Source organism: Panulirus ornatus, chromosome 37 (assembly GCF_036320965.1).
Source record: "Panulirus ornatus isolate Po-2019 chromosome 37, ASM3632096v1, whole genome shotgun sequence".
Classification (NCBI taxonomy): Eukaryota; Metazoa; Arthropoda; class Malacostraca; order Decapoda; family Palinuridae; genus Panulirus; species Panulirus ornatus.
The window spans coordinates 25,846,366-25,863,613 of record NC_092260.1 but is presented as its reverse complement, the minus strand read 5'-3'; the positions used below and the strand labels follow the sequence as shown (position 1 = coordinate 25,863,613).

Here is a 17,248-nt window from a genome sequence, read left to right as displayed (position 1 = left end):
GTACAGGATAGAAGAGTCATTGGGTCCCTTAATAGAATAATGAAGGGTAGAAGTGTTAGTATAAAGAAAGGATTAAGGGCCAGCATAGTCCTCCTAACCCAGATTTATGAAACCTAAACACGGACATGGAATGAGTCACAGAGGTCAAGAATTCAGGCTATGGAAATGAGCTCTTTGAGAGGAACTTGTGGTTTAACTGAATAGAATGAAAGAAATGAGGGGGGCGTATGAGAGATTTGGTAAGGCAGGCAATGCAAAGGGAATGAATTGTTGAGTGGTTGAGTGGGTGAAACCTGATACTTTGCTGTGGTTTGGGCATATGTAAAGAAAGCTCGACAGGGAGTTTAAAAGGAGAGTGTGATTAAAGGAGTTGGTTTGAAAAGAAGGCCACCTGTGACATGGGGAATGCATGGAAAGGTGTATGTGAGGGAGGCATGTAAGGACAGGGATAAGTGGAGATTCTTTTGCTGTGGCCACTCCATTGATAGGAGTTCCTGGAGGGAATTGGCATCAGAAATATAGATAGATAGACATCTTTTGTTTAAAAGATGTCTATCTACCTATACATCTATATCTCTGATGACTGTTCCTACTGGGAACTCCCATCAAAGGGTTGGCCTCAGCAAGTCTCAATATGATATCAGAGGACCAAATTTTTAGAATTAACCTGCAACTCTAGGCTCAAAGGGCAGAGATACATGCTAATGCTCAACACTTTTATTCCAGTTATAAAAATATATAATAACAGCAAGGCACACTTTGCAACAACTTTCAGTCACTTTGGAAGAGCTGAATTTAGAGCTTCATAAGCTGCAACATACTTAACAGACAAAAATAAATATTCAGTATACACAACTGGTTTATATCAATCATCTGATAAATAACAAGTAGAAATGTCAAACTGCACATAATCACTGATATAAAGCAAATATAATGAAAATTAGAAAATGTCAAAGTATAGACCAGTTTTAAGTCAGTCACACTTGTGTACCATGTTTACTGCTGCATGTTAGGCATATGTGGAGTAATACATAATCTCTTGTAATCTCCAACAATGCAGACCCAGCAACACACATAAAGTATACTATACAGTACACCAAATGTTAATGAACTTCTATTGTAAAGCAGTTCAGTTTTTATTCATGAAGGTTACTGGAGGTAAATATGTGTATATAGAGAGTGAAAAACTTTTACAGATCTCACTGTTGGAAGTTGGAATTGTCCTGATGTAAACTCACAGTAAAGGAAGAAAGCAGAATGGCGGGCAAAGAAATACAGAGCACTGATATACATAAAAATACGGTGGCTGTGTTCAGTAAGAATCATATAATTGACATATAGGTAACTAATGAAAAAAAAGATTGAGAGGGCTTCATAATTTTCAGTGTCAAATATACTGTGACCCATTTATCAAGAATTCAGAGGTAAATACTGGGATAAAACAAGTCAAACATTCAGAGAACTCATATATATGAGGAAATGATGCTCATGTAACGTGGTGATGTTATAATAAAAATGCTTTATGAAGCACAAATATATTCACTGAACTCATCTCTTGTGCTAAGCAAATGCTTGAAACCCCTGAACTGATCAACATACATGGATCATGCCTCTCATATAGTTATGGACAAACAAACGGATAAAATGATGTCTACAAGATGATACCAGGAAAAAAAAAGTGGGAAATGATACTGATGGTCCACAAGCCACATGTTTTATTGTACTTTAACAGAAAAAGCTTTAAAATCCCCTATTCCCCTCATAACCTGGATTCTGTCTCAAACACTTTACACTTTACCACTATTCTCCATACTAAACTGGTGTGAGATGTGCTACATGGTTTGAACTGCAAACCCCCATCCCTTACTATACCAATGGCCACAGACATAAACAATTATCTAACAACGAATTTCTCCAAATACATATATACAAAAGATGCACCACCACACCACAGAACAAATCTGTTGGTACTGCAAAAACTGTCATTCTACAAATTTCTACAGTAATTTTTGGATATTGCTATAACAAAACATCTGTGAACTGTTGTTCTGCAGAGGTTGCCCCTATTTTTCAAAAAGGGTTATCAGGAAATTGCACTCACTACCAACCAGTCTCCCTAGCAAGTGTGGTCTTCAAAAGATTAGGAAAGATAATCAAATAGCAAATCAGTGACTACTTGCAAAAGAGAAACTACCATAAGGGGCAGGTACATTCATTTTCTTTTACATGTCTGTTAGATACCATTATCATATTGTGAAATAGAAACTTGCATACTGTATAGGTACCCTTTCCTTTTCTTTTATAAGCGTGTCTATTTCATATGTTATCATTATAGGAGTATTGAGGCTAATACTTATCCACAAGGAACTCCTGAAAGACACCTTTCTAATTTACCTTGCATCTTCTGCTTTCCTATATCTTTTTTCTGACAAGGTCCTGTAGTTTACCTTGTCAAATGCTTTAGCAAAGTCAAGAAAGACAGTATCTGTACTCTTTCCTTACAACAGTGTTTCAAATAAGCTTCTGTAGCACATAAGCAGCTAAGCCTACATACTTCTGTCCTGTATGAATCTGTGTAAATCCTTAATTTTAAGTCCATGTCCATGTCTCATTACAAGTTCCTTGATCACTATTCAAAGAATTATAATGTGCAAAGCTAAACCTACAGATATATAAAGAGCAAGAAAGAAAAGAAAAAGAAAAAGAAAAAGGGAGGGAGGATCTAACACTGGGTTTGTAATACTTCTGTTAGCTCCTTCGTGAGAAATGCCATACTGTAATAAGTATATTTATTCATATTTTTTACACTTAATCGCTCTCCCGCGTTAGCGCAAGGAAACAGACAAAAGAATGGCCCAACCCACCCACATACACATGTATATACATAAACACCCACACACACACATGTACATACCTATTCATTTCAATGTATACATACATATACTTAAACAGATGTACATATATACACATATACATATTCATACTTGCTGCCTTCATCCATTCCTGTCACCACCCCGCTAGTGAGGAAGCACTAGGAAAAGACAAAAAAGGCCACATTTGTTCACACTCAGTCTCTAGCTGTCATGTGTAATGCACTGAAACCACAGCTCCCTGTAATATGTATTAGTGTTTATACCTAGAATAAAATGTTTCGTTCTTTCTGGGTACATGGCAAAGATATTTATTATGATACTCTCCAAGTTGACTTTGCCTGGCTTGATATCATACTCTATTGACACTGGGAATGTGATAACCCTGTATTTTGGTTCCCCAGTCAGGATCAAATCTTCAATATTTCACTGAAATGATTTGTAACTAACCTGAATGACTAGATTTTAGTTTTCAAATATATTATCATAAAATTATACATTATGCTACTCATCAAATATATGTTTTTGTGCACTAACTTACCTGCAACATGACCTGTTAGTCTACAGTTTTTCTTTGGCATTAAATATGTATATCAGCAGTAAGTGTAGATTACACTTGAATTTACTGAACACTGCAAGAATGTGAATATCAAGGTAAACATAATATTGTTACTTTCAAAATATTTAAGGAAGACTTCACATAAATAATTCAAACTTCATTTTGTACTCTTTGACATTTCTGTCATGATAATTCACCTTCAGTGTACAGTTTAAGTCACTTCTACTTTTCATATAATGACTATGGTAGCTTTCTGTTGCAGTCAGTAACATCTACTAATTGCAAATAACAATATTCTTTCATACATTCATGCCTATAGAGCTTACACATCAGTGACATGAATAAACTGAGTGCTGTTTGTCCGTGTACTGAAAGTCAAAAATGTTTAAACAAACCATTTTAAAATCTACAATTTAACTAACACTGACAACAGCTTACTAGTTACAGACAAAACATTAATACCAAAAATATTTTGTTTGGAAGGAGTAAATATTCTGAAATAAGGTAATTGGTTTGTATACTCATGAACAGTAAAATGGCAGAATTAGGCATAACAATTTTGGATGAAAGTATGTGATCATTGTGAATTTACAAATTTTGCAGAAAACTGAAAGAAACTCTTAAACAGCTATGTGCTATAATCCATTTATCAAGTAAAATATAGGTTGACAGCAATCTGATTCCACAATAAAAGCTACTTCTGCACATCTTGTACTGGGCTTTTCAATAAAATCACAACTTTCATCTTTTGATTGTGGGGGTTCTGGCTATCAAAATACTTTCTTTGCTGCTCTCTCTAACACATGCTGTTCTTGTCTGTTCACTGGATAACAACTAATCTTACCAGAAGATATAAGTAGAGAATCAATAACCCTACCCAAAAATACTTTGAACACAAGACCCCATCTCCTCTGACAATCGCCCAAAGGTTCACAGCTGATCCACACATTTTGTAAATGCTTAGCTTTTCACCTGGAGAGGGAAGCTAGAAGTCTCAAGGAAAACCAGTGGGAAAAATTCCTGTAGGATATTGAGGATGATATGAACATTCCTATATACTTTCATGACTGTTGCAAGTTTTAGTATCAACTCTTCCCTTTATACATTATCATATTACAGCCCAGGACCCCTTTTATAAGGCTCCTGCAGTTCCAAGGCTATGTTCCATACAAAAGCAAGGAAATGATGGGCTTCTTCCAATCGAGAAGGTCCTCACTTAGACTGCTGTCCTTTCCATCCACACAGCCTCGCTAAAGGTGATGTTTTGCTTGCAGTGTAACCACTTGCAGGCAAATTCTGATAACAGCTGTTTTATATATATATATATATATATATATATATATATATATATATATATATATATATATATATATATATATATATATTTTTTTTTTTTTTTTTTTTTTTCATACTATTCGCTATTTCCCGCGATAGCGAGGTAGCGTTAAGAACAGAGGACTGGGCCTTTGAGGGAATATCCTCACCTGGACCTCTTCTCTGTTCCTTCTTTTGGAAAAAAAAAAAAAAAAAATATATATATATATATATTTTCATACGTACATATTCACCATTTCCCACATAAGCGAGGTAGCGTCAAGAACAGAAGACTGAGCCTTAGAGGGAAAATCCTCACTTGGCCCCCTTCTCTGTTACTTCTTTTGGAAAAATAAAAAAGAGGGAAGGATTTCCAGCCACCTCCCACTCCCATATTTATATATTTTCATTTTTATTTTTTATTTTTTTTCATACTATTCGCTATTTCCCGCGATAGTGAGGTAGCGTTAAGAACAGAGGACTGGGCCTTTGAGGGAATATCCTCACCTGGCCCCCTTCTCTGTTCCTTTTTTTGGGAAAAAAAAAATATATATATATATATATATATATATATATTTTTTTTTTTCCATACTATTCGCCATTTACCGCGATAGCGAGGTAGCGTTAAGAACAGAGGACTGGGCCTTTGAGGGAATACCCTCACCTGGCCCCCTTCTCTGTTCCTTCTTTTGAAAAAAAAAAAAAAAAAAAAAAAAAAAAAAAAAAAAGAGAAGGGAGGATTTCCAGCCCCCCGCTCCCTTCCCTTTTAGTTGCCTTCTACGACACGCAGGGAATACGTGGGAAGTATTCTTTCTCCCCTATCCCCAGGGATATATATATATATATATATATATATATATATATATATATATATATATATATATATATATATATATATATATATATTTTTTTTTTTTTTTTTTTTTTTTATACTTTGTCGCTGTCTCCCGCGTTTGCGAGGTAGCGCAAGGAAACAGACGAAAGAAATGGCCCAACCCCCCCCATACACACGTCCACACACGCAAATATACATACCTACACAGCTTTCCATGGTTTACCCCGGACGCTTCACATGCCCTGATTCAATCCACTGACAGCACGTCAACCCCTGTATACCACATCGCTCCAATTCACTCTATTCCTTGCCCTCCTTTCACCCTCCTGCATGTTCAGGCCCCGATCACATAAAATCCTTTTCACTCCATCTTTCCACCTCCAATTTGGTCTCCCTCTTCTCCTCGTTCCCTCCACCTCCGACACATATATCCTCTTGGTCAATCTTTCCTCACTCATTTTCTCCATGTGCCCAAACCATTTCAAAACACCCTCTTCTGCTCTCTCAACCACGCTCTTTTTATTTCCACACATCTCTCTTACTCTTACGTTACTTACTCGATCAAACCACCTCACACCACACATTGTCCTCAAACATCTCATTTCCAGCACATCCATCCTCCTGCGCACAACTCTATCCATAGCCCACGCCTCGCAACCATACAACATTGTTGGAACTACTATTCCTTCAAACATACCCATTTTTGCTTTCCGGGATAATGTTCTCGACTTCCACACATTTTTCAAGGCTCCCAAAATTTTCGCCCCCTCCCCCACCCTATGATCCACTTCCGCTTCCATGGTTCCATCCGCTGACAGATCCACTCCCAGATATCTAAAACACTTCACTTCCTCCAGTTTTTCACCATTCAAACTCACCTCCCAATTGACTTGACCCTCAACCCTACTGTACCTAATAACCTTGCTCTTATTCACATTTACTCTTAACTTTCTTCTTCCACACACTTTACCAAACTCCGTCACCAGCTTCTGCAGTTTCTCACATGAATCCGCCACCAGCACTGTATCATCAGCGAACAACAACTGACTCACTGATATATATATATATATACAGTAAATAAAGATCATAAACACAATTTCAAAAGAACTTCTTTCTAATATTGCAGTAACTATTCACTTTTGTTTACAATTAGGTTCTTATGTGATATCTATAGTTTCACAGATTTATGAGTGCATGTGTTTCAAGAACTTCATAGTTTTTCTTATAATGGAGGGGTGGGTTATTCTTTCAGTTTAATAAATGTAAATGAACTTTAATGGTAGCTCATTTATGAACATGCATTAGCAAGTTTCCTTTACACATACAACAGCTCAACTGGCAATGTAATACAGGGAAAGATGTGGTTATTTCAAAACCATGTTCATAAACTGTCTCAGTTTATAGAGTTTCCATGTAACCAATGATCAAGTCACATAACAGGAGAGGATTGGCTGCACACACTCGTGAAGTTTAGGGTAATATCTTACATATGCCCTTTCAGAGTCTTCATTCAAGACAGGCAACACAGACTCAAGGAACACAAGCTGAGTTATGGACTGTCCAGTGATCACGCTGGCATTTTTCTGAACAGTACCAGGCTTTCTTGCGACCGGAACATACAAATCGTGCTGATTGTGGGCAATTGAGACACTGCCTCTTCTCTCCAATACCACTTCCACTGGTATATATATATATATTTTTTTTTTTTTTCATACTATTCGCTATTTCCCGCGATAGCGAGGTAGCGTTAAGAACAGAGGACTGGGCCTTTGAGGGAATATCCTCACCTGGACCTCTTCTCTGTTCCTTCTTTTGGAAAAAAAAAAAAAAAAAAACGAGAGGGGAGGATTTCCAGCCCCCCGCTCCCTTCCCTTTTAGTCGCCTTCTACGACACGCAGGGAATACGTGGGAAGTATTCTTTCTCCCCTATCCCCAGGGATAGATATATATATATATATATATATATATATATATATATATATATATATATATATATATATATATATATATATATATACAGATACAGATATTTTTCATACTTGTTTGCCATTTCCCATGTTAGCAAGGTATCGCCAGGAACAGATAAAGAAAGGCCACGTTCACTTATGTCCATTCTCTACTTCTCATATGCAATGCACTGATACCACAGCCTCCTGTCCACAACCAGGACCCACAGATGTTTCCATGCTTTCCTTTGGCTACTTCATATACCCTGGTTCAGTCCAGAAAGGGTCTTTAGGGTCTGGTTATGGAAAGGGGGCTGAAGTTTCTGTGCAGTGCTCTTAACAACTAGAGAATGGATATGAGTAAGTGCTGTCTTTGTCTATTCTTGGCACTAACTTATGGATGTGGGAATTGGTGAACAAGCGATGCTGTTATCCATTATTTCCCTGCTCCTGATAAGAGGAAAGTCTTGAAGCTGCAGAAGCCCCATAATGTGGTTCTGGGATTGTATGGTTAATAACATTATATATCTTTGAAAGATATACTGTATAGGGCTAGGTGGATTTTCAATTACCATGTCAGTACTAGTAACGTATACATCTTGATCATAACTACTTTTTCTTAACTTGCAGCTGTTGTACACAGACAAATACCAAAGTAGAAAAAGTGTGTACTGCCCTAGCCTTCTGGGTAGAGGTTACCTGAATTATTACTATATATGCAAGATCATATGCTTCATTAATCTTGCTCAACCATACTTGATACTTATGCTAGTATTAGCTTTGGTTCAGCTGAAGCCAATACTGGAAATCATTTACTCACACAGAATTACAAACAAACAAATCACTTTTACTCTGATGCTAAGTTTGTTACTGACTAGTCGTATTCAGACCCGATGGTAATAGAAAGTTCACCTTCATGGATATATGTTGTGTGATACCATTGGTTGGTGTCAACAAAAACTGAAAGAAAACATGAAATTCATATCAGACATGAAGCATTTTGTATACATGAAAATTTTGCAGAATAATCTAAATTATCAGTTAAAAAATATTTTAAAAAGATATAATCAAAAGGTTTGGTGATACAGTCCCTGGGATGCACATCAGAAGTTTCTGCTATAACTTGCATTTTTATTACTTTAGTTCCAAAATCTTTTAATTTGAATTCATTGGCACTGAACGGCAAGATATGCAAGAAACTATTATAAAGGACTGGAAGTACAGTTTTAATGTAAGGGCTGGATGGTTGTAATAAATTATGGTATGAAACCATACATGCTTTCAATACTGTATGCAAATATTTAAAAACCTACTTGATAGTAAAGAAAGTCCAAGAAATGGGGTTCTACAAATGTAGAACTCCCTTCCCATTTTACACAGAAGTAATTATTTAACATCATACTTACTAATATCTCCCTTGTTGATGGTAGCACTGAATGGTTGACAAACTTGTTGACACTCTGGAACTGGTCTAAAATGCCAAGTTTTGGTGCCACTGATTTGAGCTTGCCAAGAAGGTCTCTGTACATAATCCAGCTGTGAAAACAATTAAATGAACATGGTCAAACTGATTAATTGCAAAGATTTATCACATGTTTACTATCAAAACTCTAAAACTGTTTGTAAGAGCACTAATTCATTATGAGAAAATGGTTACCAGTTTTCCTTAGTGCTACATGTTACCAATAGTTGAATTATTCCTTACTGCTGTATATCAGCAGATAGATATTTAAAAATTTGGATGCAATAACATTAGATGCACAAATAAATTCATATTTAGGGAAAATCTTAAGCAACATGCTGAGAAATAAAAGGGATAAGCTTCAAAATTATGAAGGAAAAATTGTTACATATTGCATACGATTACCAGAGGAAGTGAAAAGTGGTTGTAGGTAACTTTTCCTTTCAGGACATTTTGATGAGAGATTAAATCAAGCATATTTATATGCAGCAAAACAATGCAGAAACACAGTAAGATCACCCGAATAAAAGACTTTAACTCAGATAAAAATGTGGTCCCAACATACACTTCCAAGTATATGGGATAATGTACATGCAGGTACAGATTACTGCTTGGTGTACCCATAAACAGGCTGTTGGATTTCAATAATATAACGATATTCCCAGACAGTGTACTTGTACAGATGTTTTATTAAAAGTGCACTTTACAGTATGTTGTGGAACCGAAGCTTGACAAGAAACAATGACTATGACTGACTTGTATCAACAACTAAGGAAAGCAGATATAAATGGTAAGAATGCTAAAGGTGTTAAACATTAGGTATTATTATCAGAATGAAAGATATGATGCTAAAGCAGAAAAACAACGCACATGCCAGGCAGCACCAGGTCCCTGACCACCCATGAAGATCCAATCAAGGGCAGAGGATTCAGACTCATTAGGCAGGAAAGCAGGTCGTGGTGCTAGCTGCCGCAGGATGACGCTCACACCTGGTGAACAGTTACTCCTGTGGGGAAGATGTGGGTTAATGCAAATGAAAAACATGTCAATATTGCTACTATTTATAGAAGTGGGGTTCCAAAAACCTCCTCATGTAGGAGATTCCTAAAATGTTATTGTATTCAAGCATCACTTCCCTTTCTCCATAAAAATTTCCATTTATTATGAGCTACTAAATACAACTGGAAAAACTGAGGAAAGATAAGTTAGACAAATAATGATTTACTTATGAAAGATAGGATGACTGAAAGGAAAGGTGATAAGGAGAATGAGAGGATGAAGAAGGATATGAGGGGAGGAAGTCCTGGATGGAGCAATAAAAAGAGAAATTAAAGAAAACAATGAGGAGAGAAAGCATTAGGAGAGTAAAGCATGAGAGGAAACAAAGATGAAGGGTAGGAAGGAGTGAACAATCGCTGAGTCTGGTCGTCTATTTTAAACTATATTCTAAGTGGCATAAAATCTAAATTTAAGTCGTGCCTTTAAATTCTTCAAATACTGGAAAACAGCTGTTTAAAGGTTCAAGGCAATTGCTTGAATTCTCTTAAAGTTATGAGTTACTTTTATGTATAACCCCAGGACCAATTTTAAGGGGCTCTCACAATTCTAAGGCTGAACTCCAAATCCGAAATATTGAAGTCCCCCCAAAATCACCGAAGTGGTATGATGGATATATTCTTGAGCCTGTCAAACGGATGGTGTAAAGGCAGGAAGCATTTTTGTCGCCCTTCAATGGCTTCCTGTTAGTTGCGATCACTTCCGGCAACCAAGTTATCCCGTAATATCTGTCGTCATGCTGCTGACGGAGGTTGTGGGAATATCACAGGAGGCGAGGGCTGGGGCCCGTGACTTCTGATGGAGGGGGGGAAGGGTAAGCAGTAGGTGGGGAATGACTCCTGTGTTGCTTGGCTTTAATTAAAATGGGTAAGGGTGGCAAGATATGGACACTGGGGCCTGTGAGGTCAAGATGCTGGTGGAGGGGTTGGTTTGGGAAGTGGCAAGAATCGAGCGGAAAAATAACTGCCGCGATATAATAGAGGTTGAAAAGGGCTGATCTACATCATAAATCTGTGCTCTGCACAATTATCATTTCTCGACTATACCTTCCCCTTCTAACTTTTCCTTATCCACCATACACAAGGATATATTCCGTTAACCAGAGGCGAGTGGTAACTTGGCGGTTCCACCACCCAACGGGAGGAAGTTTAATTCCTAAAAGTTTATTCTCAAGAAAGACAGGGCTCCCAACCACAATACGCTGAGGTGTCTGCATACCCAATCTTACCAACTGTAACTGACTTCACACATGTAGACATTAATAAATAATAATCCGTTTACGCATCTCCAGTTTAACTTCTCCATCCATGCCTTAAACTAGTACTAATACTAAGAACTATTTCTTCATACCACTTTAAACTTTCAGTTTTCATTCACATGCTCTCATTCCAGTAACTTTCTTTCGAAGTTTTCTTTTGGCAACATTCTTTGCCTTATGTTTAAGTACATGAAAATCTACCTCATTCCTCCTGCGTCCATCTTCAGCCACAGCATCAGCCATTTCCAACGAGTGAAAGCAACCAGAGGAATAAGACTTGTCTTCTATTATCTAATATCGCAACACTACTTCTAATGTCTTTAAAAAGCACATCCTCATTCTTTCTATCTCTCTTGAGTTTATCATAAACACACTTGAGTCATTCACTACTAAGATTTCGTAGGAGGTGCAGGCGGGACTCGGGAGGGGGGGGGGGGGAGGTGTGGATGATTATCCTAGGAAGTTATGCCACCCCAGGGAGAGGGATACAGCGGAATCGGGGAGGGGGTGATCCCAGGGCGGGTCCGCCACCCGGACACACACACTTCCCGTTGTGACGTCAATGCATTCACTGCCGTGATGACTGATAGCGTTATATCCTGTAATATCACCACATAGCCAGTGTTACAGCTTCATTATATACACATTATTGCGTCTAAAGACGCTATTTCTTTTGACGTTCCCACAACTATATCTAAAAGTCGACGGATGATTTCATAATTGACATCTTGTGCCATTTCCCCACATTTTAATGGTTGACGTTGTGACGCAGTGTCCTAAACCGTCACTATTCAGTTGCTCACTGAGGTAATGTCCTCCGATATAATAAAATAAATGTAATCTCTATAATGTCAATGATATTTCCTCCGACTTGGTCATAAAACGTTAGTGACGTCATGTCCTTCCAAATGAAATAATCACTATAACAGCGGTGCCATATCCTGTACTGTTATCGAAGCTAAATGTCACTATAATATCCTGACACAGAAGCCTTCTGATGTCCAGTGACTTTTGTGACTCTCTTTTGTCCTGAGGACAATATTGCTGTCTGTACTTACTAATACAATCACACACGTCGGCTCTTCCATTTCCTTTCTTTCTAATATGGATGATTTTTGACACCATCTCAAGATCTAATCCTTACTCACCGTATTACCATTCTCACGTTACCTTATTGCAAAGGCCATACGGTAACCATGCTCTTGAGTAGTGTGCCTCATGAGTTTGCACTTGCCCCATCGTTTCGCCTCTGTACCAAGACCAACACTATTCCTTTCTCTTGCAAACTTAAATCTAGTCCAACAAGAATAAGGAAAACCAATATTATCCCTCCCTTCTATCAACTGAAATCTTTTACTATTTCAACAGCCTTTAAGTTCCCCTTACATAACATGAATTTAAGACTCCATTACGGCTTCCCTATAGAGCGGGATATACTGGGGGCACACTTCATCTAACTCTTATCTTATCTTCCTCACTCAAGGACTCAGTATAATCTTACGTCGTGGCCCTTACTGTGTGTGGAACTTTTACGGTTTGGCATGTTTTGGTTATCTAAATTTCTACACTCTAACTTTCCAGCTAACGATAATTTTGACATATTCTCCCCAATTGGTCTACCGCTATGATAATTAATGGATCTAACTCTCCTTGGTAACAACAATCACCTGTTGTGTTTTTGGGAGGTTCCTTTCTACTTCCTTCCCTCTTCATCAATGATTTCTTTTTTGAACAGTAATTAACTTAGCTCTAATCATTACAATCAACTATGCACTTTTCTCTTCTACACAACCTTCCTCCTCACATACAATTTCTATTCTTTGTTTTACTTCGACTACTTCCCTCAATTCACACCTATGAAATGAAGAGAAATAACTTTACCCTGAAAACAGCAGCCTAAACCTTACGGCTTACCACGCCTGTGTGGCGTAATATGTCACACACTTTTCTATCAATATAAACGATGAATATCTTATATACCACCAGAATCATCCATATTTCTCTGTTGCAAACCTGAGGGGGAAAGGCAACTATATATATATATATATATATATATATATATATATATATATATATATATATATATATATATATATATATATATTGTTTTTTTTCCAAACTATTCGCCATTTCCCGCGTTAGCGAGGTAGCGTTAAGAACAGAGAACTGGGCCACTGAGGGAATATCCTCACCTGGCCCCCTTCTCTGTTCCTTCTTTTGGAAAATTAAAAAAAAATTGAGAGGGGAGGATTTCCAGCCCCCCCGCTCCCTCCCCTTTTAGTTGCCTTCTACGACACGCAGGGAATACGTGGGAAGTATTCTTTCTCCCCTATCCCTAGGGATAAATATATATATATATATATATATATATATATATATATATATATATATATATATATATATATATATTTTTTTTTTTTTTTTTATTTTTTACTATATAATCACACTTGTCCATGATGATAGTATAAAGATGAAATCGCTCTCCAGTAGTTCATACTTTATTAAGTACTGGCACCTAATGAGGTGCATTGACTTCACGAAACATGTTGTGCCGTATGTATATAAAAATTACAAATCAAATAAAGTTGTATGAATCCCCATTGAAGTGCGATTTCACCATATATATATATATATATATATATATATATATATATATATATATATATATATATATATATATATATATATATATATACATATATATATATATATATATATATATATATATATATATATATATATATATATATATATATATATAGAGAGAGAGAGAGAGAGAGAGAGAGAGAGAGAGAGTGTGAAAAAGATATTTCTGTTCCACCGCGTGATATCTGAAAAAATGTATTCTAAGTAATCAAAAAAAAATTAATTCAGGAAGACATCAAACTGGGAGACTACATCGACTTGCAGACTTAAGCAACCTCGTTAATCCTATATATCAATATAAGAACATTACTTCCCATATCCTTTCCTCTTATCCTAGACCAAAGCAATACATTAAAATCTAAATATAATAAAATTCCGCAAAACCACATTACCTTCCCCTTTTTTTGTGATTATAAGGTGTATTACGGGTTTTATCTATACTTGTGTTGTCCCTCTTAACCCTGTACAAATGTAAAATGCCTTTACCCTTATGTGTATACATATACACCTGCCAAAGCCAGGTACTCAGTCGCATGGATAGTAGACAGCTGGGATTTGCTGCGGGTTGACGACTGTGCCCAGGATTCGAATACTCTATAGCTTAAGGGGGGGGGGAATCGCCCTGTTGCTTCTTGCTTCGCTACTTCCCTAAACATATATGAAGGAACAGAGAGAGACAGATAGACGGACTGACACATACAGAATTAGCAGACTTGGGAATTCAGATATGAAACAATGGGACAGATGGACCGCTACAGAACTTACCAGCCAAAGTACCAGGGTTGTGTGCCTGGGAGCCTGGCGGCGCGAGAAGGGTGCATGGCAAGCGCCGCCCGTAAGTCTTGGTACTCTGTACGGAAGGGAAGGAACTGACAATCGTCCATCACGGCTTCATAAGCACCGTCAATACTGTCGTAAAGGCTACGTAAGAAAGCTACTGAGAACCTCTGGAGGGCTGGCCAGTGGGAGGCACCTCCACGTACCACCAGAGGGCGGGAGAGGTACGCCCACCTTGCAAAATCCGTACGCGAGATGTTGGCACTAAGTTCAGCGGGTCCGGTAGCCCCGCCGCACACGCGCTCACATCTCGTCCGAGGCCGAGTGGCCTCCAGTATGAAGTAATTGTTTCGAATGACGCACTTAGAGGTGATGAACTCATTTTTTAATCTGGAGAGGAGGTTCACCTGTGAATTTAATATGAGGCTCAGCACTAACACTACAATGGCACCTGCCACCCATCTCCGCCAATGGCACGGTTTGGCACTCGCACTGGTGGCATACTCGGTGATTTTCTTCGACTCGTCCCTGTTACATTTTAATTCGTTATATTCCTTGGTCACATATATGTCTATGAGATCGTCTACTGTGATGCCCTTCGACCTGGCTTCATAGACGAGTCTGTCACACAATAATCGAAGCTTAGTGAGGTTGGGGGCTGCACCGTTCTCTCGTACATTGTTATTCTCTGCCATCCCAGGCTCATCTAGGCTGTAAACATTCAGCTAGCGTGAGCCGTGCCTGCCAGAAGAATAGTCATACCAAGGATACTGAGTTCCATTGATATAAATCATATTCATTTTGGTTACCAATTACACCATTATACTATACGAAAAACATTATAATCAAATGAGAAGTTCACAATGAAGAAAAACGTACTACTGTTTATGGTTTACATTAATATTTTGCATTACTGTAACTATTATTCTGACAGGTAATGGCGCGTGAATTTGAGACAGCAGACGGCATGGTCTGGCTTCCTCCCCTAAATTTCTCTGGAATCTGACACCGTATGCCGCCCTAGTCAATCACCACGGCTTACCAGCGATGATTTACCCCCCTTAAGATTGAGAGAGGGGGATACTGACTTTGGAAGTTCAACCGTAATGTAGATCAATAAATTTCGGGTTAAGGAATGGCTACTACAGCAAACTAGTTCAGCTTTCACATATTTTCGTATCTTTTTTTTTTTTTTTTCCAAAAGAAGGAACAGAGAAGGGGGCCAGGTGAGGGTATTCCCTCAAAGGCCCAGTCCTCTGTTCTTAACGCTACCTCGCTATCGCGGGAAATGGCGAATAGTATGTAAAAAAAAATATATATACATATATATATAATATAATCAATAGTCAGAATGTAAATTGCATTATTGGGTACCATTTGAAACAAAAGAAATTACTTTAAGAATCGGATACGGCTGACATCTAATCACACCATGTCAAACCCTGCAAGTGTTAGTGATCACGTGAACACACCAGATTACACATTTGGTGCCGTATTCAAGTGAAGGATAAAAACTAAACATGGTCCACTGATTGGTGATATGAAAAACAAAACATCAGTGGTGGGTATACATGAAATCTACAAAATAAAGAGCAAAAAAGAGAAAATGAAATGTGATAAATGAATGGTAACATGATCAAACATTAGAACTGGGATCAGTGCAGCACATTCAGTAAAGCAAATAACAAATAAAGATTCAAAAAGGGAGAGCACTGCAATTCATCCAAATAATGGTAAAGACTAATACTTAACTGGAAAACCAGGAATAATGGGAAACCTTACACTGTAGTCTGGGTCCAGTACTTGCATGCACACTACACCAACTTTGGGAGCTCTAAGAGAAGCAAAACCATCTTGTTTTGAGTCAAATTTGAGCTCTCAATCAACTCGAACGAAGACTGACTCATAACCAGTTTCTGGCTCACTGTTAAGCTCAGGTCTACCTATCTCGGATGCTACTTTCCTTTGCGAACTTCCATCAGTGTTGTGGCCACAGCAAAAGAATCTCCACTCATCCCTGTTGTATTCATCATTCCACACTCTATTCCACCATTTCTGTCCCTTCATTACTCTTCTACTATTTCCCTATGTCATTGGTGGTCTTCCTCTCTCACCAACTTCTTTAACCATATACACTCCATGTAAACTTCCCATCATGCATTCTTTTCACATCCCCAAACCATATGCTTTACCCACTTCAAAATCTTTGCATTCCCTGCCATAACAAATCTCTCACACCCCCTCATCACTTTCTTTATTCCATCTCGTCACACCACAAGATTTTTTCAAATAACTCACTTCCACAGCCTGGATTCTTGACCTTGGTGACTCATCCCATGTCTATGTTTTGGTTGAGTAGGTCAGGGTCAGTAAAAACATGTTATTCTTACTCCTTATTTCCATATTTACATCTCTGCTCTTCATTATTCTATTAAGAGACCTAATAACTCTACTCTATTGCTCTCTCCCTTATTATCAAACTTACTGAAGATAACTCCCAAATAGTACTTTAATTCTGTTACCTC

The 17,248-nt window shown here is 37.8% G+C and overlaps 1 protein-coding gene across 1 annotated transcript; it reads right to left on the bottom strand.

Moving 5' to 3' along the window:
- Positions 1-5,653: 5,653 nt before the first annotated feature.
- Positions 5,654-15,418, bottom strand: LOC139760616 (uncharacterized). The gene is made up of 4 exons (XM_071684003.1): positions 14,712-15,418; positions 9,857-9,992; positions 8,931-9,060; positions 5,654-8,484 (listed from the first exon to the last, which is right to left on the bottom strand). The coding sequence occupies exons 1-4, from the start codon at positions 15,416-15,418 to the stop codon at positions 8,399-8,401; spliced, it is 1,059 nt and encodes a 352-aa protein (XP_071540104.1). The 3' UTR covers positions 5,654-8,398.
- Between the last annotated feature and the right edge of the window lie 1,830 nt (positions 15,419-17,248).